Raw genomic sequence first — 24,681 nt, forward strand, 5'->3', positions numbered from 1 at the left:
CTGAAATCAGTGCCAAAGAAACACACTTTCTCCCTGGAATCAGAGCCAGTGAAAGAAATACACTCTGGCCTGAAAACTAGAGACAAAAGGCTAAAAAGGACCAGTGAAAGAAACACACTTTGGCCATGAACCCACAGCCAAACCTAACCCTAAACCTGTGCGGGAAACTAACCAGTCCTTGGGCAGGATATCTAGCTGTCCTAAACTCAGGTAGTGAAATCTGACCAACCCCCACTCCGGAAATCTCCCTGGAAAGACTGCGCCCCCTAGGAGTCCTTACACAAACCCTGTATCTGATCAGCTTTACCTGATACACTCATGAAGCCTTTCCCTGAAGCAGGGCTGTTAGCTGCTATGCTTACTGTGACCTGTTGTATTCTTTGGCTCCTGAGTGCCAGAATACATCATTCCAAGTGGTCACACTCAGTGATCCACTCCAAATGCCCGCAAGTGGTTTTATAAATAAAAAAAGTGGAGGTACACCCTGAGCAGAGACAAAGAAACACAGTTTGGCCCTGTAACCAGAACCAAAGAAATGCACCCTGACCCTGAAACCAGTGCCAAAGAAACACACTTTGTCCTGGGAATCAGAGCCAGTGAAAGAAATACACCCTGTTCCTAAAATTAGAGTCAAAAGGCTAAAAAGGACCGGTGAAACACTTTGGCCCTGAACCCAGAGCCAAACCTGACCCTAAACCTGTGCAGGAAATTAACCAATCCCTGAGCAGGAAATCTAGCTGTCCTAAATTCAAGGATGGAAATCTGACCAATCCCCACCCTGGAAATCTCCCTGGGTACACTGCGCCCCCTAAGAGTCCTTACACAAACCCTATATCTGATCAGCTTGTGATGTCTGGCTGCTTCCTTCTACCCTGGCAGAGGCAGCCACTCTCCGGGATTCTTCCCTCTTGATACATCTATCACCTGAATGAGGTTTGGGTGAGACCTTCCTTCAACAACTTTCCCAGGCACCAGAGCTGAGCCAGTGGATCGAGCCAAGCAGGGCTGTAACCCTAGCAAAGGGGAGTTACACTTTGGGAGAACAGAGGCGAACAGTAAGAACTTCGCTGGGAAAGCCCTCCCCTGCTGGAGCAGAGCTGATATTCTTGGGTAGCCTTTCCCTGGAGCAAGGCTATAAACTGCTACGGTTACTGTGACCTGTGGCATTCCTTGGCTTCCAGGTGCCAGAATACCTTTCCATCTGAGCTGTAACATTCATATTCTTTAGCTCCTGAGTGCCAGAATCCATCCCTGTCCATCCCATCTGAGCTCCCACCAAAATGCATGCAATTATTTCTTCATAACTCATTTTGCTATTGTTAATTCTAATATAGGGCCAGAGAGATGGCTCAGCTGTTAAAGGCTAGGCTCACAACCAAAAATATGAACCACGCCTTTAATCCCAGCACTCAGGAGGCAGAGGCAGGTGGATCTCTGTGAGTTCGAGACCAGCCTGGTCTACAAGAGCTAGTTCCAGGACAGGCTCCAAAGCTACAGAGAAACCCTGTCTCGAAAAACCAAAAAAAAAAAAAAAATCATAATGTAAATACTTGTGGAGATAGAGGTTTGCCAAAGGGGTCACAACCCACAGAATGTGAACAGTTTGTAAGCATTTCAGGCAGATCAGATGGGACAGGTATTCTGGCACTCGGGAGTCACAGAATACTGAGTGTTACAGCTCCTATGGAAAGGTATTCTGGCACTCGGGAGCCAAGGAATACCACAGGTCACAGAAACAGAGCAGCGTACAGCCCTTTCAAGAGAGGCTTCACCAGTGTTATCAGCTCTGCTCCGGCAGGAAAGGGCCTCCCCAGTGAAGTTATTACAGTTTGGCTTCAGTCCCCTAGAGAGCAGAGTGTAACAACTCTGCTGTTTCCCCTGACAGAAGTGTTACAGCACTGCTGGCTCTGCTCTGTCCGCTCTGTGGTCCGCTCTGTGGTTCTCTCCGCTGTCTGCTCCGCTCTGCTCTGCTCTGCTCTGTCGCTATGCTCAGCCGCTCTGTCTGCTCTGCCCTGCTCTGCTCTGCCCTGCCGCTCTGCTCAGCCGCTCTGTCTGCTCTGCTCTGCTCTGCTCTGTCTGCTCAGTCGCTCTGCCGCTCTGCTGCTCAAGAAGATCTTCACCCAGAGTTCGTCCATGAGGTTTATTCAGAGGAAAGAATCCAGGCACAAGCGGCACAGACACAGGGTTTATATAGGGATTCTTAGGGGGTGGAGTTTTTCTAGGGGGTGTGGGGATTGGTCAGATTTCAATCGCTGGGCTCAGATTGGCTAGATCTCCTGCTCAGGGATTCGTCAGTTTTCTGCACAGGTTTAGGGTCAGGTTTGGATCTGGTTTCAGGGCCAAAGTGTGTTTCTTTCACTGGTCCTTTTTAGCTTTTTGGCTCTAGTTTTAGGGTCAGGGTGTATTTCCTTCACTGGCTCTGATTCCCAGGACAAAGTGTGTTTCTGTGGCACTGGTTTCAGGGTCAGGGTGCATTTCTTTGGTTCTGTTTGCAGGGCCAAAGTGTGTTTCTTTGGCTCTGCTCAGGGTGTGTTTCTTTGGCTGGTTCCTTTTCCCTACACCGTTCCTCTGGGAGACACAGAAGGAAGTTAGATAAGGGTAATCTTTCATGTTTCTCACCCACTGTCATCCGCACCCATCCACCCATCATGACTTGCTGTCAGCCTGAGCTCTACATAGAAAAGCACCACCCCATCATTCTGTGACAGTGTTTGACCACACACTTGACTATGTTTATTGTTTGTTTCTGTGCAGGAAAAGGAGGTATTCTCTACTTGGGAATACCACTGAGAAATAGACTGAGTGTCCACAGCCTGTCAAAGACTTAAATATTTAACTTCTAGAGCCTGAAGTTCAGGCCTTCACAGACATACACAAATGGGGGTGGTGGTGAGCATGGGTGTAGGTCAGGGAGGTGTGTGGTGATATACTGTTTATGATTTAGTAAAACTGGCCTGAGGGTTCAGAGTGCAAAGCCAGCCTCCTCAAGCCATAGAGGCCAGGCAGTGGTGGTACACACCTTTAAACCCAGGACTCCAGAGACAGAGGCAGATGGATCTCTGTGAGTCCAAGACCACCCTGGGCTACACAAAGGTGAATCAGTCCAAAAGAGTAACAGAGCTCACCCTTTAATCCCAGCACTTAGGATCACACACCTTTAATCCCAGAACTAGGGAGGTGGAGGGAGGAGTCATGTGGCTGAGTGGAGTGAGGAATATAAGGCAGGAGGAGACAGGAACTCGGGGCTTTTGCCTCTGAGGATTTGTGGAGAGCATTATCTCTGAGGACTGGTGGAGACAGGATTGCCATTTCAGCATGGTAGACTTTGAACCCCAATATCTGTCTCTGGGTTTTTAGTATTTGTGTTACTGAGGTGCATTATATGTGTTCTTTAGCCCTGGCTGCCTTTCATGCAGGATCCAGTGGTCTCTGTAAAGGAGAAAAAGTTTCGTGAAGGAGGAAAGCTCACGCCTATTCCAGCTAAATCTCCACCAGAATTATGCATTGAATTTAACAAACTCATTCTAAAATCAGGGAGCATGCATAAAGAATGCTAAAAACACTTGGGAGAAAATAGAATGAAAGATGATTCACTATACAAAGTATTAAATCCATAGCACTTAATGGATTGTGGTATGGACACAGCAGTACACGTTTAGAATGATGGGAGAGACTATACAGTGATAACTTGGATAAAATGAACCAGCTTTTAAAAAAGCATAGACCTCTAAAATCTACCTAATAAATATGTCTGAAAACCTCTGCAGCCATTAAAAATACTGAGTTCATCCAGCCTAGACACTGACCCCTTCTGGCAGACAGTTTTGGACCCGGAACTCTTAAGTTTTCATGGTGAAGATGGGTCCTATCCTCCATTTTCAGCCTATTTCCTAATGATTTTAGGGTTGCCTCTTCATGGAGGTGGTGTTAAAGTAGCAATAAAGGCCTGATAGAAGCAAACCCTTTCTGATCAAGAGAATATAATCTCTAGCCTGGATGGAGACCTAACATTCCAATTGTTGTGGTCCATTACCTGGCCAAGGGACCATCCCTCAGGAAGACAAGACCACTCCTAGGAAGGCAAGATCACCATGAGCCATGCTAGTGAAATAGAAGAAATAATTATCCCTTTAATGAGATACTGTGTTTTTCCTTTCCAGAATTCCCTACTGTGGTCTCTTCTAGAGCATAGCCACACTGCCCACTTTTGTGAATTACTCAGAAAAGCATAAATTTCTTTCTTTTTATTTCTATCTCTGTTCTAATCATGCTTTCCTTGACACACTGGGCTTCTTTAGTCTTTCTGTAAAATCCCTGTCCTGCCACATGGCAATTGGATGCCATATGGCTGGTCTCCATGCCCATTTAACTAAAGTGGCACCTTCCCCGTTCTTCTCCTCTAGGAAGCTGCTGAAGTTTTCAGCTTGCCTGATCTGGGGTTTTCTTTTAAGCTATAATAAAATTGTCTCTGAGTTTAAAGATAAAAGAAAGAAAGAAAGAAAGAAAGAAAGAAAGAAAGAAAGAAAGAGGAGAAATGAGTTTAAAATTTAAAACTCAAAACAGAAATATCAAGGTCCAATAGTTTATTAGTAAATTCCTCCAACTGTTCAAAGAATTCTACACTAATTCTACACAATTTTTGTAATCCACCATATTAACATATTAAAGAAGAAAAAATTCATATGATCATGTCAATTAGTGCAGAAAAGCATCTGATAAACTAACACTCGTTATAAACTTTTAAAAATCTGAAAAATAGGAAAAGAAGGGAAATCCAACTTGAAATCTACGGCTGGTTATTTAAGCCAGATCCTGTACCTGATAATCTGAGCTCATTCTTAGCTGGGAACTGGGGCACAGGCCTGTAATCCCTGCCACCAAGAGGCTGAGACAGGAGAAGCTTGAGTTCAAGGCCAGCTTGGGCTACATTCTAAGACTAACTCAAAAAGGTTCACAAAAGAAGAACTGCTTAATTGTACGTCATCAAAGTTAACGTTTTTGGAAAACCTCACTGAAAGGATTTTTAAAAAGTTATATGCCAGGAGAAATATTTGCAAAACATACACCTAACAAAGCACTTGGATCTAGAATGTATAAAGAATTCTGGAAACTCAGTAGGTAAAAATTCAAGCAATCCAACCAGAAAATGAGCTAAAGACAGAAATAGATATTTACCAAAGAGGAGACATGGTTGTCACATCAGCCCATGGGAAGATGTTCAACATCAGTGACCACCAGGGAAATGCAATTAATAGCACAGTGAGACCTTGCCACACACCTCTCTGAACGTCTAAAATTTCACTAAAATGTGACACCACCAAATGTTGATGAAAGTATCTAGGAATTGAATCCCTCATACATTAGTGGTGGGAATGTAAATGGTAGAGTATCCTGGAAAGCGGTTTGACAAGTTCTTTAAAAATGAAACATGCAAGAACCATATGATCCAGCAACTGCACTCTTGGGCATCTATCCTGGAGAAATTAAAGCTTAAGTACATTAGAAAGTCACTAGGCAAATGCCCATAGCACTTTTATTCCTAAAAGCCAAACCCAGGAAACACTACAGATGCTCTCCAATGTGTGAACGGATAAACTTTCTTTTTTTTTCTTCTTTCTGGTTTTTCAAGACAGAGTTTCTCTGTGAAGCATTAAAGCCTGTCTTGGAACTCACTCTGTAGACCAGGTTGGCCTTGAACTCACAGAGATCATCTGCCTCTCTGCTTCCTGAGTACTGGGATTAAAGACATGCGTCACCACTGCCCGGCTTGGATAGAATTTCTGTGATCCGTCAAGGCTACAGAAAACTACTGAGGCAAACAAAAAACTATTGCACAAATAAACAAACAATGAATCAGAATACTGACACATGTGAGGACTCGGATGGTGATGATCTAGAGCAGTGCTTCTCAACCTTCTTCTTAATGCTGTGACCCTTTAATCCAGTTCCTCATGTTGGGGCAACCCCTGACCATAAAATTATTTCATTGCTACTTCATAACTGTAATTTTGCTACTGTTATGAATCTCAATGTAAATATCTGATATGCAGGTCTGATATGTGGCCCCCAAAGGGGTTTTGACCTACAGGTTGAGAATCACTGCTCTAGATTATGGTGGCAATGGAAAGAAATCCCTAAAGGTCACATGATATATGATTGCATTTTTTTATCTAATTTTGTTTAAATGATCTAATTCAAGATATGGAACAAAGTTGTTATGTCATTTGCAGGAAAATAGATCCAAGGGGAGATACTCATATTAAGCAAATTAAGGCAGCCTTACACCGACAAATATCACGTTTCCTCTCATTTGTGATTTTTAGATTTTATATTGATATATAAAATCATCTACATACATGTGACATGAAAGTAGAAATGAGACTTTCACAATGGGGACTAATATGAAGGTGGGGAGGACAGGCAGGAAGAGAGTATGGGCAATGTGTTCAAGGTATAACTTACATTTGTACGAAACCATCTTTATGTACCATAGTATAAGGTACAGTAAATATAGTCAATGAAATAAAACAAAGAAATGGTGGGCGTGGTGAAATGACTCGGGGTAAAAGGTGCTTGCCACTAAGCCTGATGACCTGAGTTCCATCCCAGTCCATCATGGTGGAAGGAGACGCATAGCTCCTGCAAGTTATCCTCTGACTTTTACACCATGGTTTGATCAGGCACGTGTGTGTGAGTGTGTGTGTGGTGTGTGGGGGGTACACACGTGCACAAAAAGGATTGATAGTTACATAGGCATTGGGTAGGCATGTCCTGGTAGTGTGGAAATGCTGTTTCATGGTAGTCAGTGGCAGTACTGTGCTTGTGTGTTGTCCAGGTTTTCTAACCATAGAGAAAAGCTGGGCAAAGAGCACCTGTATTATTTTTGAAATGGCAGGTAACTCTACAATGATTAAAAATTAAAAAGTTTAATTATGAGAATGGAGACTTAGACACACATCCTGACACAGAGGTTCCCAAAACATAATGTTAAATGAAAAAAGTCAGTCGCACATCACTGTGTTTAGTGCACCATCGATTATTTTCAAAGTTTCATTTATGGTTTTACATGGATAAACCAAGCTCTACACAGAGATGAAGACCCGAAAGAAGGCGAGCACTCCACACTGGGAACAGTGGCTACAGTGGCTACCTCTAGGGAGTAGGGTGGACACAGAGAGGAGTTTAAAAGCAGCCACATTGATTTTGCTCACAAGAAGAATGTATTCATGGGTTAGGGGTGCAGCTCAGTGGCAGAGCGATTGCCTAACATGCACAAGGCCCTGGGTTCTATCACCAGCATTGGAACAACACAAACAGTGCTGAGAAAATATCCATATTATTTGTGTTATTAAAAACACCTTCGACACAACTGCAGTGTTCTAGGAATTCAAATACACATTGCTCATCTAGATTTGACATGTTTCATCAGCGTGGTGGCTGGGGATAGCAAAGCCCCCACTCTTGAGCCTGAAGGCAGTGGCTCTGACCCTCCTCATTTCAAAACAGGCCCACTAGCAGCTGAGGCTGTCTCTGAGGAAGGGCCAAAGCCCCACTGTTGCTAACAACTACTTAAATAATACACAGTAGACAACATATCAACAACTAGAAGGCTATGGTTAACAAAGTGTCATGTAGCCACAATCCTGGAAAGGCTTCTCCACCTTCAGACCTAAAGACATGGCAATGGTTGAGCCTTGTTGGAAGAAATCAATACCACCAGGTGTGAGTAAAGGCTGGATACCTACAACCCAGCAGGTAAGGCTAAGAGCGGACTCACCTTGGGTGGTCCCAGCCAGTGCATCCTTTCAATTATTTCTTCATTCCCCATAAGTTGAGTACTTACTATGTGCCAGATGGCAACAATAGCAGTATTCAAAACAAAGTCCTTGCCCTACTGGAGTTCCCATTCTACTGGGAGAGTAGGCAATGAACAAGCTAAATGAGGAACTTAGCTGATGGGTGTATTAAGTACTATTATTAACAACAGCATTGGGAAAGGTGTCAGGTGGAGAATGAGAAATGAGGCCAGAGCAGGTCTCACTGAGAAAGCAGCACCTCAGGTGGAGGTCAGGAGTGGAGAAGCCAGCTCCCAAGACAGGCAGTTTGCCTGACCATTTTCTCCATATATTCTCTACCAGTTTGGTCCTGTAGCTGACCTGTTTTGGCTGCATCCACAAGCTCCCTTGTCCTCTGGCTACGAATCCTGTTCACCCAGTGGCAGGTATCTGTATGGACAAGAGAAGAAAAAGAGTGAGGGGACGACATTGCTTTTTGTGCTCTTTCTGGGCAGGGCTTCTGAGCTGGCTGCAGCCCACTCCTGCAGGCAAACCTCCTCACACAGAGGGTGTAAGAAGCAGTTAACAGTCTCTATTGTTTTGATTCGTTTTTTGTTTAATTTTGAGCCAAGATCTTGCTGTGTAGCTTAGGCTGGCCTTAAACTCAAAATCTTTCTGCTTTGGTCTGCTAATGGCTGGTTTTACAGGCCTCAGTGACCACAGTCAGCTCAGATTCTCAACATACTTTATTTTTATTTGCATATATTCACTATGCAGAATGGTAGATTTCTATTATGAAAATTCACACATGTATATGGAGATATATTGTTTATGATCTAATAAAGCCAGTGAGGATCAGAATGCAAAGCCAGCCACACTAGACAGCCATAGAAGTTGGACAGTGGTGGCACATACCTTTAATCCCAGGACTCAGGAGACAGATGGCTGTCTCTGAGTTCAAGGCCACCCAGGGCTACATGAGAGTGAATCAGTCTAAAGGATTAAGAGAGTTCACGCCTTTCATCCCAGAGCTAGAGAGGTATATAAGGAAGAAGCAAAGGGTCTCATGAGGCAATCAGTCTCCAGCCTCGAAGAGAGCAGTGCAGTCTAGGAGAGCAGTGCAGTCTGGAGATGCAGTCTGAGGACATGATCGCCTCTTTGGTCTGAGCCTTGGTGTAGGTAAGAACATTCTAGTAGTTGGCTGCTTTGCTTATCTGAGCTTCAGCTTGAACCCCAATATCTGTCTCTGGGTTTTTATTATTCATGTTACACATGAATATCATTTGCTTTGCTCATGTTTACCTATCTTCTCTTACCCTTCCTCTGAAAGTGTTTCTGAGGTGTCCTGTCCCACTAAGATGCCCAGAGCACAAACACTAACCCAAGAATAGCCTTGTTCCTACCAATATCATTATGGGAATCAATGAGAGCTCTGTTGTCAGCAAGATCTCAGAAGGTCTCTGTGTAGCAGGAGCATCCTAACATACTGCCACCCATGTAGGAACATCTTAACATATTGCCACCCATGCAGGAGCATCCTAACATACTGCCACCTGTGCAGGAGCATCCTAATTTACTGCTACCCACGCAGGAGCATCCTAACATACTACCACTCATGCAGGAGCACTGTAACATACTGGTACCCATGCAGGAGTGCCATAACATACTGCCACCCATGAAGAGCATCCTAACATAGTACCACCTGTGCAGGGGCATCATAACATACTGTCACCCACTCAGGAGGATCGTCATAACATTACCGCCACTCATGCAGGACACACAGCTCTGGGAAGCTCAATGAATTCTAAGCTATTTCTGACTCTAGAGCAAGTCCAGAAAACAGCCATCAAGGGTTTTCCAGCTAACCTGTCCCACCTCAAAGCCAAACCCCTACTAGGGAGATGGGGTGCTACATGCCATTTTGCCCTCTGTACTGGGGCCCTGGCTGGCACCAGCCACTCTACCTACATGAGCTAACCTAACCACATCAACATCAGAATTCCAAGAAAAGCTGTCCCAAATTGCCCTGTCCAGCTTCCTATCATTCACAGCTGCCAACAGACAGAAGGCATCTATCACCCACTGAGCGAAAGCAATGGACCACAGTGGGGACAGTGTGGAGGCGACATCTGAAAGAAATTAAAAGGCGGAGGTGGGGGTGGGCTGGAAGCCCAGGCAAGCACCAGAAGTATCATATACTGGGGAGGTCTATGAGAAGGAGGGGATGGAAAACCTGGCCCCAGGCTGCAAGCACCCATATTTGGGAGTGTTTCAGGACAAAAAGCACCCCGTGTGTTTCTGTGCGCACTGCAGATTCTTGAGTTAAACATGCTGCTTCAAGTTTACAAACTTCTAAGCAAAGGTGCCCAGCTGGTAAGTGAGAGACGGCACATGATTCTGAGGACCCATTCCAAAGCTCAGGAAAACTGCTGGTCTTTTGTTTACACTTACATAAATCAATCCAAAGAAATGAGCCCATAGCCAAAGTCAGAAACGCTGGAGATCAAATTGCAGCCAGCTTCTGGGTCTTGGCCGACTCATCAAGGGAGGAGTAACCTACATTAGAACCCTCGGTCCAACTCTCTCAAGCTGGGTGTCCTTGGGCAATTCTGAAGCCAGACAGGACCTCAGTTTTCTGATCTAAAAATGGGTTCATTCTCTACCTCACAGAGTCACAGTAAGGGTCAAATTAGCTCTGTGGGTCACATGAGTCTGGCACAGGCTCTGAAATCCTGGCTGCTCAGAATTTGTCTCTTCTCTTGCTGTGTCTACCTTTCCTGGGCAAGAGCCAGACTTGTGGGGTGAAACTGTTCTGGGGTTCTAGCGGCCCCTGAGAGCTCCCTGAGGAGCTTGGCAGCTCTTGTGTCAATGCTTGCTTCTGCTCTTCACTAGGAGGCATCCTGGTTGGCTGGCATTTGCTCCTAGCAGGACATACTTTTGTGAACTGCTTGCCACCAAAGGGCACTAATGCCCATTAATAACTGTGTACTTGGCTGACCCACCACAGCAACTGCTTTCATCTCCAGAACCGCAAATCTTCCTGACCCTGATCTGTGCTACCAGAGTGCCCTTTGACAGGGAACTGATAAAGGGCTTTTGCTCCCGCCTTTCCTTCTTTCCTTTTCTACCCCTTCTGCTCCTCCTTTTTCCATTTCTCTCCCCCCTCTCTCTTTCTCTTTCTCTCTCCCCCTGGCCTTGGCCCTCCATCTTGTTCTTTCCTTCATTGGCTCTTTAAAAAGCCCTCACCCAAATACAGTAGCCACAGGGAAACAGCTATGAAGAGTGTCTCAAGTGGACCCATTGGCCCAGTTTAGGCCCAGTTTTGGGTCACTATCAGTGTCAGCTGCACCTTCCCTTTTGTTCCCACTGGGAAATGAAGAGGATGGAAAAGCCAAATGAGGCTGGCCGGTGCCCTTAGGCAACTTGCCAGTTAGTAGGGAAACTGACCACAGAGTGGGGCAAGTAGCTACTTGTCTTAGGAACTAGGGAAGGCTTTCCTAAAGCCAAAACACTTCAGACGAGCCTTGAATACTGAGCATTTGTTCAAAGGGCATTGGATGATGGCAAGGCCATGAGGAGAGAAGGGCAGTGTAGACTTTGAGTTGGTTTGCTACGCAGCAAGGTCTAGGACCAGGGGAAGCAGGGAGCCTGGAAAAACTGTGGTCTTGTGGGTTTCTAGAGTCTAACCCAGCAATTAAGGATCAACTTGCCAGCTCTATAGCACCAATGTACCTGTCAACATAGAGAGCTGGCTTAGTGTCTCATGTTGGAGAAGCTTCCCCTTCTCTCTCTATTGTCAAGTTCCTTACAAGTGATCTGCACCCAGACTGATCCCTTCTGTCACTTAGAAATATCTGTAAATGCGTAGAGGTGTGTCTGGTTGTCACAATGGCTCCAGAGTACAACTGCCATATCATGCCAGGCAGTCAGGGCATCGAGTGTTCCACAATGCAAAGAACTGTGTGACCCCAATTACCAGCAGTGCAGTTGCCCCCACAGCACACCCATGGTTTCACTTTCTGAAGTTTCATCTACTCACTGGCAAATGGAGTCTTAAAAACATTAAAGGGAAAATTCCAGAAATATCAGTTGTTAGTTTTTTTTTTTTTAACTTATAACCTTGTTTTCAGTTGCTGGTTATAAGAATTTCTTCATTATTAGTTATTGTTAACCTCCTATGACTAGTTTATCGGTTGGGCCTCATCATAGGGCTTTACAAAAGGAAAAACAATTCAGACACCCACTAGGTGTCTTGGAGCCGACACCCCATGGATAAGGGGGCAAGTTGAACTGTGAGTTCAAACTCCTTGAGGCTGTCCTTTTCTGTTCTCCTTGTCTAGCACAGGAGGGTGTGTGCTAAGTGCTTAATAAATCATCTCATGGCTTCATTCTGACTGAACATCGTGCTGCTTGGCACTAGAGACAGAGAAACAAACACTCTTGGGCAGTGCCTTTATATCCAGGCCAGCCTTAGCAGTCGGCTAGGGTAAACCTAAATCCCAGCATGCTTCACTTCCATCACTGGCCCTGCCTAGCAAGCTAAATGCTGAACCTACAAAAATCATTCATTCATTTATCCAGCATCTAGGAGTCACTGAAAAAGTTCAAAGTAGCACTCAGCCACGATCTTGTGTGGATTTCACCAGAGTCGAGGAGGCCTGGGTGGGGGTTGGTAGTCGAGGTGGTGCCTGAGACGTTGCTGCCTGCCTCAGACAGTCTCTAGGGACTGGGGGGCTGATGTGGATGGAAATATGCGCCACATGGCCCAAACTGCAGGGCCAGCTCCCAGCTCTCACAGCTCCAAACACTTCCAGATGGATTTATTTATAACTCCCCAAACAGAGGCGGCACTTGCCTTTCTGCCTCAGTCCCCTCCCCACTGCTGAAGAGGGCCAGGCCGCCCCTCTCCACTCCGGAAACCAGCAGGAGACAGGGAATGTGCAGCCAGTGGCTGAATCACAGCTCTGCACAGTCTCAGCTTCGAGTCGCCACTGTCCCCTAGGTGGCAGCAATAGCCCACTGTGTAGGTGTGCCAGCTGAACCTGGCCATCATCATCATGCCCACCTGGTCCACGTGGCTGCTCACAGAATGGCTGCTGAGGAAGCGGTTTGAGTTACATCCACATCGACAACTCTCCTTTCCAGGCCTGCTTCCCCCTCGGAAAGTCAAGGCACACCCAGGGTGACTTCTCATTCTTCATCTCTGGGGCATTCTGAGTCTGCTCCTCTCCACCATCTCCTGCTAATACTGCTTTTCACAATACAGACATTCAGAGATTTGGGATCCTGATATTTGTCAATTCCGACTCTTTTTGCAAACAGGAGACAGCTGAGAGAGGCTGAGTAATGGGCCTAAGGTTACACAGCAAGTTAAATAGCAGAGACAGAAGAGGAAAATCCAGGCCTGCCCCTGATGCTAGTAACGTCTGAAATTCCATTTTCTTCCTGTGCATCAAGTGGCAGGTGGTATGCTTGCCTGCATGGAGCCCATGCTGGTGCTGTCATTTACTCCCTGGGTGACCTTTGAAGAGCTATTCTTCCTCTTTTCACTCAAGTTCTTGATCTTTCTTTTAAGTATTAAAGAAATAATGAATTTAAATAGACTGGCACTTGGCTCACAGGGAGCTCTCAGTAAGGAGTAATGGATAGGGCTGGGATAGCTCAGCTACAACATTTGCTCAGCATGTGTGAAGTCTGAGGTCCATCCCTAGCAATACACACACACACACACACACACACACACACACACACACACACACACACACACACGTGCTCGCGCGCGCGCGTAAGGAATACAATAGTTTATTGTTTAATTGCATCACTACAGAGACTAAACTTTCATCTCTTGATATACAGGCAAACATTACATTGTGCCTTCTCACGCAGAAAGAGGTAAAGCATGAGATTGTCAAGAGGCAGAGTGGTCCACTAAGGCTATGCTTGATGGATCAGAGGAGGTACTTGGACCATGGATTCTGAAAGACCAAATCTCTTAGCCGAGCCTCTGGTTTCCTCACTCCATCATGACATACCTTTCCCCTGCCACAGCTGGCCTGGAGCTCTCGATCCAGAGGTTTAGTGCATGCAGCCAGATGGGCAGGCACATTTTAGCAACCCTAAGATGGGTCTGTGGACATGTTAGGTATTGAGGAACACTTTGGCCCTGGGGCTGAGGTCTGGCTGGAGGTAGAGGTGACAGGGTGGCAAAGAAAGCAGACAAAAGTTTCAGAAGAAAGTTTCTAGATGCTGGATATCTGCTTCCTATAACGCCTTTCTGCCACCAAAGTTACTCACTAGCCAAGTCTGCCAGACCCACCCCTCCACAACTAAGGGTCCAGACAAATTTTCCTGCAGCTGTTCGGCAACACATGACACCAGACTTCTGCCCCAGTGGGAGCCTCTGGCATTCGCACATTCCTTCCTGCCTGCTGCTGTGCAATTAGCCACGCATAATTTCTCTGTGTTTCCCCACCCGACATGGCACATCAGCGACGGCATGACAGAGTAGCAAGCTCTGAGCACACACAGGCAAGGAGACCGCTGGTGATTCTGTCAATTGGATGTGACTCATCAAATGGGCCCTAAATCCCAACAGTAATTTGGCTTCATCTGTTTCACCTTTTCAGTGGGCTGCTGGGAGGCTTGGAGGTCCCAAGAGTGCAAGGAGGCACAGAGCAGGTGCGTGACACATGCCCAATCTCTGTCTAAGCAAAAAGAACTCTCGGAGTCTGTGCACAAACTTTTGAAAAGAGTCCCAGGGGCAGCTCATCTCCATCTCTAGAAACTTCTTTATGCAACAAAGGCTTTGGCCTTGACTACAGAAACTGTCAGATCTGCTGCTCTAGCCCTACTGTGCAGCCTCTCTGAACTTCAGTTTTCCCCTGTGACATGGGAGCAATATTACCTCTTGCATGGTGTTGCTCCGACTCAGAGATATGAGGTTCTCTCAATAAACATAACTTTTATAATGCCTTCCTGTGCTGCAAAAGTAAATCCGTACACAATCTAAAATCACCTAGAGGCACACACGTGGTGCACAGACATACATGCAGGCAAACATCCATACACATAAAATGAAAAAATTAAATCACCTAGAGGAAAATTGTTTCATCTCTCAGTATTGATGGAACACTCTGCCATGTCTGTACCAGCATGAGAGAAATGAAAGAAATACAAAGAGTTTCATATATACATAAGAGATTGTGGTATATAGCATGGATGAAATAGTTCAGATAACTCAAATGCCTTTAAGAGCCAAGCAGGCAGGACAGTGAAGAAAGGTTAAAGGATACAATAAGGGGTGGTGGGGACTGTGGAAAGCTGGACAACACATGCTCTAGCTAAAGGGGAAGACACCATACCAATCCAGTTACTTACTGTTCTGTGGAAATGTAGATCTTGCTTTACCAGATTTTTCTGTTTTTCAAAAGGAGCCAGAAAGCCAGGCCACATGGAAAGGTTACTAACTGTGCTGGGGTACAGTCTGTGGCTATTATTTAGCCAATGGTCACTGGTTTGTGGCTTCTCCATAAGATAAATGATGTATTTATCAAAATAAATGCTACTAACAAAAAAAAGGAGCAAACCAACTGCCACACTAATCCTCTGACCTCCTCAAGAAGAAGTCAATATGAAAACCTAGGAAGAGCTGGGCGGTGGTGGCACACAGCTTTAATCCCAGCACTCAGGAGGCAGAGGTAGGCTGATCTCTGAGATTGAGGCCAGCCTGGTCTACAAAGTGAGTTCCAGGACAGCCAAGGATACAGAGAACCCTGTCTCAAAACAACAAAAAGAAAAGAAAAAGAAAACCTAGGAAGAAAGAAAATGTATAAGGCCTGACCCTGGGTGACTAGATTCAGGTTCAGAATGTGGGCCCAGGTCAGCAGCAATGTGGTAAAGCCCAGCACAGTGGTCAGAAGTGCCCACACCGCTCTGGCACAAGAGAAAGGAAGAAACAGACAGGAGACCTTAGAAAGCCAGAAACACAAAACTACAGGACATATGTATAAAAACACTTTAGTAAGAACACAGGTAAAACACATGCCCCAGGGCTGGGAGTGTAGCTCAGCAATAGACTAGGGGCTTGACCTAAGATCCTGGGTTAAGGACTACCTAATAATGATATATGCTTTCATTGTTATTTATTATATATAACTATAAAATGTATTTCTTGGGGATCAAAAGTTCCAGGCATTGGAAGTCATTCTCCAGGAAAACAATTGACAAAAGCATTTTACCCCTCCAGGCGGGGAGCACAGGGCTGTGTTTACAGAAGGGTTGGGAGAATTAAGTGGGTCCCGCACTGGGGTGTGGAGCCACTAAAGCAAGAGGCAGTGTGGAGAAGGATCACAGATAAAGAGGTAGGCAGAAACCCAGCTCACAACAGTGCCCGGGTCGTCATCCCCAGAACCTGGCTCTGTTGCTTCAATGACAAAGGAGAGTAAGACTTGCAAGTGGCACAAAGGTTATGATGCAGCTGCCCTTGACATAAAGGAGGTCTTTCTTTCGAAAGTGAAGGAGAGAGGCAAGGCAGGGGCTCGTGTGAGGACAGAGACAGAATCAGAGATGGAATGTAACAAAAACTTGACCAGCCATGGCTGGTTCTGAATCCAAGCCCTAGAAGCTGGGAAAGACAAAATAGATTCCTCCCTAGAACCTTTAGATGAATGAAGCCTTAGACCTACTCCCCAGGAGGGGATCCATGTCTGCTGCTGGAAAGCTAGTGCAAGGACCTATGACTGGGGAGCTCATAGGTCCTTGTGAGGAAGCTACTGCTACTGTTTTGCTAAATGGACAGGTGCGGCCATCAAACAGCCATCTAAATAATTATGTTTATCCCTGTAGATTAATCTACGATCAGCTTTGGTCAGAGATGCTTCTTTTTACAGTGGTCAGTGGTGACTGTAGAGACTCATACCTGGTCGAGGTGATGAGAATAAGTGATGGTTTAGCCATAAATAGATCATCTATATCCCCTCCTCCAAGGCTAAGGGAACATCCTGGGAGAAGGAGCATAAAGAATGTAAGGGCTGGAGGATGGCAAAAGTGCTGAAAAATGCTGTCTTAGAACATGGCACAGCTGCCGGGCCCTTGACCTCACACAGCTGCGATTACTGGCATAAGACCTGCACAAGATTGGGCCTATCAACATCCTATCAGGAGAGGAGAAAGGACTGAAAGGCACTTCCTGGGATCTACAGGCAGATAATGGTAACTCTAGGGCAGGGGATCATGAGGCTCCCTGTGTCCTTGAAAATATATGGCACTTAATAGTCTCTGGGAGAGAGAGAGATATTTTCTGCAGTGGTGTAGCCATTGGTAACTGTAAGAACCCTGTGAGCAATCCTAAGGAAACTCATTGGGTCATCAAAACAAACAAATAGGGGAGGAGGAAAAGGATAAGTATGAGTAGGAGGAGAACAGTGAGTTCCAGGACAGCCAGGGCTGTTACACAGAGGAACCCTGTCTTGAAAAACCAATCAACCAAACAAAAAAGCCTTCCAAACTAAGAATTATCTTTGGATGCAGGCAAAAGTAGCGGTTTATCTCTGGCCTCCTCAGTTAACCTCTTTGGGTCTTAATAGCCCATTTGTAATATGGAGACCACAATACACAGTTGAGACAAAGAACAACCAAGGTCGCCAATAATGTTGTATTAAAAAGGAATGGTGTGGTCTGGTACAGAGAAGGTGCAGATATTCTTTTCCTAAATACAGTTGAAGACAAAGTGAGTCCTCGGGATCAGTGATGTCCTTTAAAAAAGGTTCAGCACTGGGTTCTCAAACCCACGTGCAAGTAGATAGGTAAGGACTACACATTCACTTATATAAGATGATACAGCACACAATTTACGAACAGTGATGAGATAGGTCTGCTTTATCGAAGATTCCACATGGCTAATTGATTCTTGAATAGTGCTTTCTTTCATTGGTCTTGTTAACCCCTTGTATCCAAAGTCAAACTCTGGTTGTAGTACAAAGGCAAGTGTACTTCTTACACAAGAGGTAGGTAGTTCATTTATGTTCTTGAATAAGAAGAAAGTGAACCAGTAAAGAGGCATTAGATCCTCACTGATTCTTCATCACGTGAACTTCTTTGTTGAATCATAAGGCTTATTGAAAGCATTATTTCCTCAGTTATATGTATGCTACTCATGAAAGCAACAATAATAGACATATCACATTGGCAAGGTTCATGTAAGTAATGTTTTCTCCTTCCTCCCTTCTCGCCTCTACTTTCCGTTATCCTCCCTTCCTCCCCTCTTTCATCCTCCTTCTTTCTTCTTCCTTCCTCTTCCAATCCCTCTTCCTTCCCACTCTTATTCTGGGGATAGAACCCAGGACCTCCTGCGTGCTAAACCCACGCTGCCTCCAGCACTTTCTTCCGCCTACAGTACAATGTCCAAAACAATAACCCAAGGCCAGGTTTGTGGCACTCACAGATTTCCGTGATGTAGACACACTCATTTTGGTCCATTTCAAACTTTCAAAGTGACATAAATTTGGCACAAAGTGGGAAGAGATATGGTGCAGTATGCCATGCACGTGCCAGAGAAGGGAGGAAGTACAAGGGCACAGATTAACTCGGAAAGTAGCTGGAAGATTAAGAGGCGAAAAGTTGCATTTACCACCTTTGTTTTAGACACAATTTAATTATAGGTTTATATAATTTAGTATGTTTGCTTAACAGTTCATTTTAAAAGTCCAGGATAATTTTAGATTTACAAATCGCTTTTCTGTTCTGTCTCTTCCCTGTGTACTCTTTCCCAAACTGCCCTCTTATGCATAATTCCAAAGCATTTGTCAAAACTAGGAGTTTAGCCTTGGAACAATGCACTAAATAAAGTATGGAGTTACTGGGATTGACCTGGTTTCTCTACAGTCTTCTTTCTGTTCTAGGATCCACTCCAGGATCCCATATTGCATAGTTTTGGTCATTTTTTTTTTTTGTTGACTGTCCCTTAGTTCCAGTTTGTCTTCTGTTTTCTGGTGTTAATTTAATTTTTAAAGATGGGATGTTTACCATTTGGCTCACACATTCTTAAATATTTAACAGTTGGCTGTCACTAACCACTACAAGCCAGTTCCAGCAAACCACTCAAAGAAAATCTGACATACAATTCATCGTTGTTGTTGCCTTCCCCCATTGATTGCACTTTTGGGTGCTGAGGGTTGAACCTAGGTCTTTGAGCATGTTTGGTAAAATCTCTACTGAGCTAGATTTCCAACCATATTTCTGCAAATATTTATTGGGCATCTTCTAAGGGTTAGTGCTGGAGGTACACAGATGGCAAAAATAGTCCTTGCCACTGAGAAAATCCACAGGTTAGGAGGTGACAGCAATAACAGACAAAACCCATACAGTGATCCGGGCTAGGATGGAGGGTATAGAATATGCTAGAAGGTTCAGAGGATGAAGGGATCCATCCTCTGGGTGTGGAAGTCAAGAAAGGCTTCACAGAGGAACACCAAGGATAGCCAAGAGTGTTCAGGAAGGTACAATGAGGCCAGGGGAAGCTTCTCGTGTAGGATGAAAGGTAAACTGAGCATCCATGTGTGAGTGGGACTGACCCAGGCAGCTGAGGAAGCAGAAGAAACAACAGTCAGCCACTTATTCCTTCATTCAATAAGCATTTCCTAGCTGCCAACTCTATATTGAGCATCAAAGGCTCAAGCATGTAATGAATAAGGGCATTCAACCTGGGTTGTGATAGTGCTTGTGTTGTCATGAAAGATGTGATGGAGCCTATCCATGTGAAGAGCAGGACTCATGGACACTAAGAATAGCTTGCAGTGCAGAGGGCTTACAGTCAGACATCTCCCTGACAAACTGGACAACCTCCAGGGAAGCTGACAACCAGATAATTGTTGTTTAACCCCACCCAACCACCACTCTTGCCAGAGGACACTCAGTGCCAGGACTTTCCTGAAAAAGAGCCCCGGGTTCCCAAGCCCCTTTTCTCCAGCCCTTCACACCTAGACCTCTGTCACCACACTCCTGACACACTCTAGCCTTCCATAATACACTGCTTTTCTTTATAACATTACTGCCTCTATTACATAGTGTATTTCAGGCTAGCCTGGGCTACAGGAGACTTGGTTTTAAATAAAAAAGTAGAAACATTTTGTTATCACTGTTTCTCCCCAGTTTCAAGAAGCTCAGGACTTAGCCTGTGGGAAATTTGTGATATATTCATAGAAAGAGTGAGTGAATTGAAGGATGGATGGTAAAAATCAAGTTTCCAAGGCTACATTCCTAATCTTCTATGGCCCAAACATCCTCCCTCAATTGTGAATCTGTTGCCTCCTTTAGTAGCTTGACTCAGAACTGGAACCTTTCACAGAATAACACTGATGTGAATGAATGTGAATTCAGAATGCCTTTCTTTGAAGCCCTGTGAAAATATGAAAGCTCACATGACAGTAACTGATGTCTTTGGTGTCTATTAAGGGCCAGCACCCGTCCAAAGTCATATACATGTGTAATAAGTATGGACCAAGTCCCTACTAGATGCCCAGAATTTCGTGCTAATACAGAGATACAGCACTGAATGAAAAATTAAAAGTAAAATCTCTGCGTTACAAGACCTTTACCTGGGGTACAGAGGCTAAATAACTTGCCCCAAACCCACGCAGCTGTGGAATGTCTGAGTGAGGAAGAGTGTGTCCTGCACCTATGTTCTTACCAACTGGACAACTGTGCCTTTGGAAGTGCTATGGGAACGTGTTTGGCAAACTCAGTGACACATTTGAGCTCTTGCTCATCGTTCGAGCATAGGGTGTTGTGAAGGTAGGGAAACATCTGGGCCATGGAGCTTAGGGGATACATGGTGGGCAGGGCTCTTGGGAGTAGTCATTAGCACATCTAGGCCAGGAGAGCAGTAACTATGTATGTTCCGTTGGTCCCTGGTGGAGGCTGTGGATTTAGACCTGTGAGGAGGGAGGAGGCCTCTTTCTCATTGGATGCATTTGGTGGTTTTTGCTTTTGGTTATTATCATTGTTTTTGATACAATTCTATCCTAGTCTCCTATCTGTTGCCCTTGTGCTGGCCCCACCCAACTCCTCCCCACTTCTTGCCTAGCCCGACTATTCAGCAGAACAAAGGAAAAGCTTGGCCAACCCCCACTGGGTTTTGCTGGTTTTCTGTTTCTACTGCAACAAAGAACAGCTCCCTAAGTATTCTCTGATCCTTGATCCTTGGAATGAGAAAGGAAAATAGTTCATCACCTAGAGTAACCTGCCCCCCACCCCTTCAACTGGCCTCAGGAAGCCCAGCGTTCCTGGTGGGGCTAGGCAGGGAAGGTGCCTCCCTTCTGCTGAGCCTCAGGGAGTCGTGGGATAGTGATGACTTCCATCTGGCCTGGCCTGCATTCCCTCCCCTAGGCTCCACCTGCAGCCTACATAAAGCCAAAGAAAGAATGGAGCATCTCCTCTCTCTCTCATAGCTCCAGCCTAGGCGCTGGTGAGCAAGTATCTGGTGATTTCTCAGAAGGAAGAAGTTGTGTGGGACCTCCACTGGTCCTAAGGATATGGATTTCATGCAGCTACGGTGAGGATTGAATCCTAAATGACAGATGAACAGTAAGCTCTAGTGAGCCCACCTCAGCAGCAGGCATGGTGGTCATGTTGGCTCTGAGAAGTGGGCTGGGATGTCAGCCCACCACTGGTCTCTCTCAGACCACTGGCTAGTGTGAGGCCATCTGACCAGAGCCAAGCCCACATCAGGGAGCACTGCTGGCTCAGCTGAATGCAGCAGCCTGGCAGCCCTTTTCCCATTATTATTTGAACAGCTGTTTTACTTATAGATGTAGGTTGAAGATAATACTGTTTTAGAAGAAGTCAAGAAAGAAATGGGGAATCATAGGAGTGGGGACCTCTGCCTTCTGCCTTGGGCCTGAGTGGCAAGGCCAGTTGATCAGTTGATCATCTCACTTCTGAACCCCTCAAAACATTGTTTGTTTGCTTGCTTGTTTGTTTTTGCAGCACTGGGGATTGAATGTAGGGCCCTGCACATGCTAGGCAAATGCTTTACAATTGAGCTACTATTTTAGTCTCTTTCTTTAGCTTTAATTTTGAGGCAGGGTCTTTCTAAATTGACCAGGCTGGCCTTGAACTCCCTCTCAATCCCACTTAGCCCTCCTAAACATCCAGGAAAACAGATCCAGGCCACCAGGCTTGACTTCAGTGCTGGCTTTGAAAGATTATAGCATTGCAATATAGTTTATCTATCTGTTACATTTTATTTACTTAATGTTTTGTAGTACCAGGGATGAAATCAAGGGCTTCGTGGATGCTAAGCAGATACCCTGCCACTGAGCTATGCCCTACCGTAGTTAGTTAAGAATTAATGTGTGCGTGTGTGTGTGTGTGTGTGTGTGTGTCAAGATGCATATGAGGATATCAGAAAACAGCTTTTGGGAGTTGGTTTTTCCTCCCACTGTGGATCTGGGGATAAAACTCAGGTTTACTCTCTAAACCATCTCACCATATCACACCCCAGTGTTTACAATCACTTTATAAACGAGCACCCTGAAGATCAATGAGGAGAAGGGACTAATCCAAGGTTATCCTGGCTAGGCCTGCTAATGCCTATCATCCAGTGGAGTCTGCTGTCCTTAAACAATCTGCTCCTGAGAATTCTACATCACATGGCATAGAGGTGGCCCAGGGCCACTCAGTGACCCTCCCCATTCCTCTGCTCATTTATTCGACAAGTCCCTGCTGATTAGTTTCCATGGCCCTGTCACGATCCAGACTATAGCAAGAGGTAGTAGAGAATAAGAATAGTTAGAATCCAGGGTAGAACCTGCCAGGAGATCCCACAGGATGCTTGGAGATCTCCAGGTGAATGGTGATAGCCAGGCCACAGACCATAAAGTAGTAACATGTGGTTTGGTTCCAGATATATTTTGAAGGTAGAAACAACATGATTTGAATGTGGGGGTTGGGAGAAAAGAATCTAGGAGATCTAGGTTCTGAGCAATTGCAAAGCTCAGTTTGACATTAAAAGTGATGGGGGGGGGCTATAGCAACAGTGGGAGACACAGCCAATAGTTTGCTTTTGAATTCGTCAATTTTACAGTGCCCAATGGGGACTGAGGGTAGATGCCCATGGGAGCCAGCCCCCATGAAGTGGTGAGCTGAGTCCCCAGGAGTGGCTGTAGTAGCAGCTTCACGTGTCCCTCCTCTCTGCTGCTAACCCTGAAGGACTATAGGGAAACCTTTAGTAGGTGGGGCCCAGTGGAGGGAAGTTAGGTCACTGGAAATGTCCCCTTGAAGGGGTTACTGGGATCCTGCACCCAGACACTCACTTAGCTTCTTGGCTACCTTAAGGTGAGTACCTTTCCTTCCATCAGGATGTTCCACCTTGCCACAGACTCAAAGCAAGGGGACCAGCCAGCCATGATGTGCTAAAACCTCTTAAATCATCAGCCCATATAACCCTCCCCCTTATAAACTGCTTATTGCAAGCATCTGCCACAAAGGCAGAAGGCTCCCGAGCACATCTTCACACCACCTCCATTATGCCCATCTGCATTGAGCAAGTCTGGGCACTAAGGATCCAGCTCCCCAGTGTGCTCCTTTCCACTGTCCCTTCTAGACATCTGACACATATAGGCCCCAGTATGGAACTTTTAAAGCCAAGGTCAGATAAACCCTTTAGCCTTTCAGCTGGCTCGCTATTGCCTCCAGAGGAAAAATGGCCAAGATCCATAGCCTGGCCCACCAGGCCCCAAAAGATTCCCCTCACTTCCTGCCACTCCCAGCTCTCCATTCCTCACACACCCATCACAGGGCTGCTCGCCAATGCCTGAGCATGCATGCCATTGCTTTCCAGAACTCTCGGCATCTGCCCAAGGTTCTCCAGGCCAGGAAAGCCCTGTGTGTTCCTCAGCCGGGTTCACTCACTTTCATCCTGTTGGTCCTGACCATCTGTCTCCTTCATTTCCAGCCTCAGCCTCTCTCTCTCAGGGAGTTCTGTGTAAGCTTTTATACACGGAAGAGCCATTGCTTGCTTTCTGTTTTTCTCCCTACTAGACTCCTCTTTTTCAAGACAGGGTTTCTCTGTGTAACAGCTCTGGCTGTCCTGGAACTCCCTCTCCCTCTGTAGACCAGGCTGGCCTCAAACTCACAGAGATATACCTGCTTCTGCCTCCCGAGTGTTGGGATTAAATGCAAGCCCAGCACTACTTCTTTTTATTATTTTATTTTTTGATTTTACATATCAATCCTAGTTTTCCCTCCCTCTCCTCATCCCTCTCCCTCCACCTTCCTCTCATCTCACTGGACTAGCTATTTCTTAAGGACTGGTATTATTTTTTATTTCTTCATCTACGCAACCCAGCACTGCCCTTGCCAATGAAGTCAATAAAGGTTTGTTAAAAGTCAGGCTTCGTGTCGTGTGCTAGTAATCCTAGCTATGTGTGAGGCTGAGGTGGGGTGTCAGTTGGGTCCAGGAGTTCAAGACCAAGTTATACAACACACTGAAACCTCTTTTTCTTCCCCTTCCCTTTTCTTTCCAAACAATCTCACTATGTAACCCAGGATGGCCCCAAACTGGACGTCTTCTTGTTTCAGCCTCCCAGGAAGAAGACTGTAAGTATATGTGAGACACCATCTCTTTATAAAGTTTATTGAATGAACCAATGAATATTCTCTACTGTACTTCAGTAGAGATACTAAGGGATTGGGAAAAAAGTGTTCGTCTCAAGGAAGGCGTTAGAGAAAGTGAAGCAGAGATCCCATTGGAGCTGGATTTAAAAGACCCAAGAAAACAATTCAGGGTGGAAGAGACATCTCTGTGGTAAAGAGTGCTTGCTGATCTTCAAGAGGACCCGAGTCCTGTTTGAAAGGTTCAGGCATTATGCTGGCCTGCCCCTGTTACCTGGTGGAACAGGCAGTACCC

The 24,681-nt window shown here is 45.5% G+C and overlaps 1 protein-coding gene across 6 annotated transcripts in view; it reads right to left on the minus strand.

Annotated features, from left to right (window-relative positions):
* The window catches only part of Nhsl2 (NHS like 2), a 271,866-nt gene that overhangs the window by 148,745 nt on the left and 98,440 nt on the right, over nucleotides 1-24,681 (minus strand). For 2 of the 6 annotated variants that reach the window (XM_035450278.1, XM_035450276.1), the window contains exon 2: nucleotides 8,157-8,225. The exons of the other annotated variants lie outside the window; for them this stretch is intronic. In XM_035450278.1, coding sequence (XP_035306169.1) covers nucleotides 8,157-8,225 — 69 coding nt within the window. The remainder of the gene's footprint in view (nucleotides 1-8,156; nucleotides 8,226-24,681) is intronic. 6 annotated transcript variants of the gene reach the window in all.

The sequence above is a fragment of the Cricetulus griseus genome, chromosome X, assembly GCF_003668045.3.
Source record: "Cricetulus griseus strain 17A/GY chromosome X, alternate assembly CriGri-PICRH-1.0, whole genome shotgun sequence".
Lineage (NCBI taxonomy): Eukaryota > Metazoa > Chordata > Mammalia > Rodentia > Cricetidae > Cricetulus > Cricetulus griseus.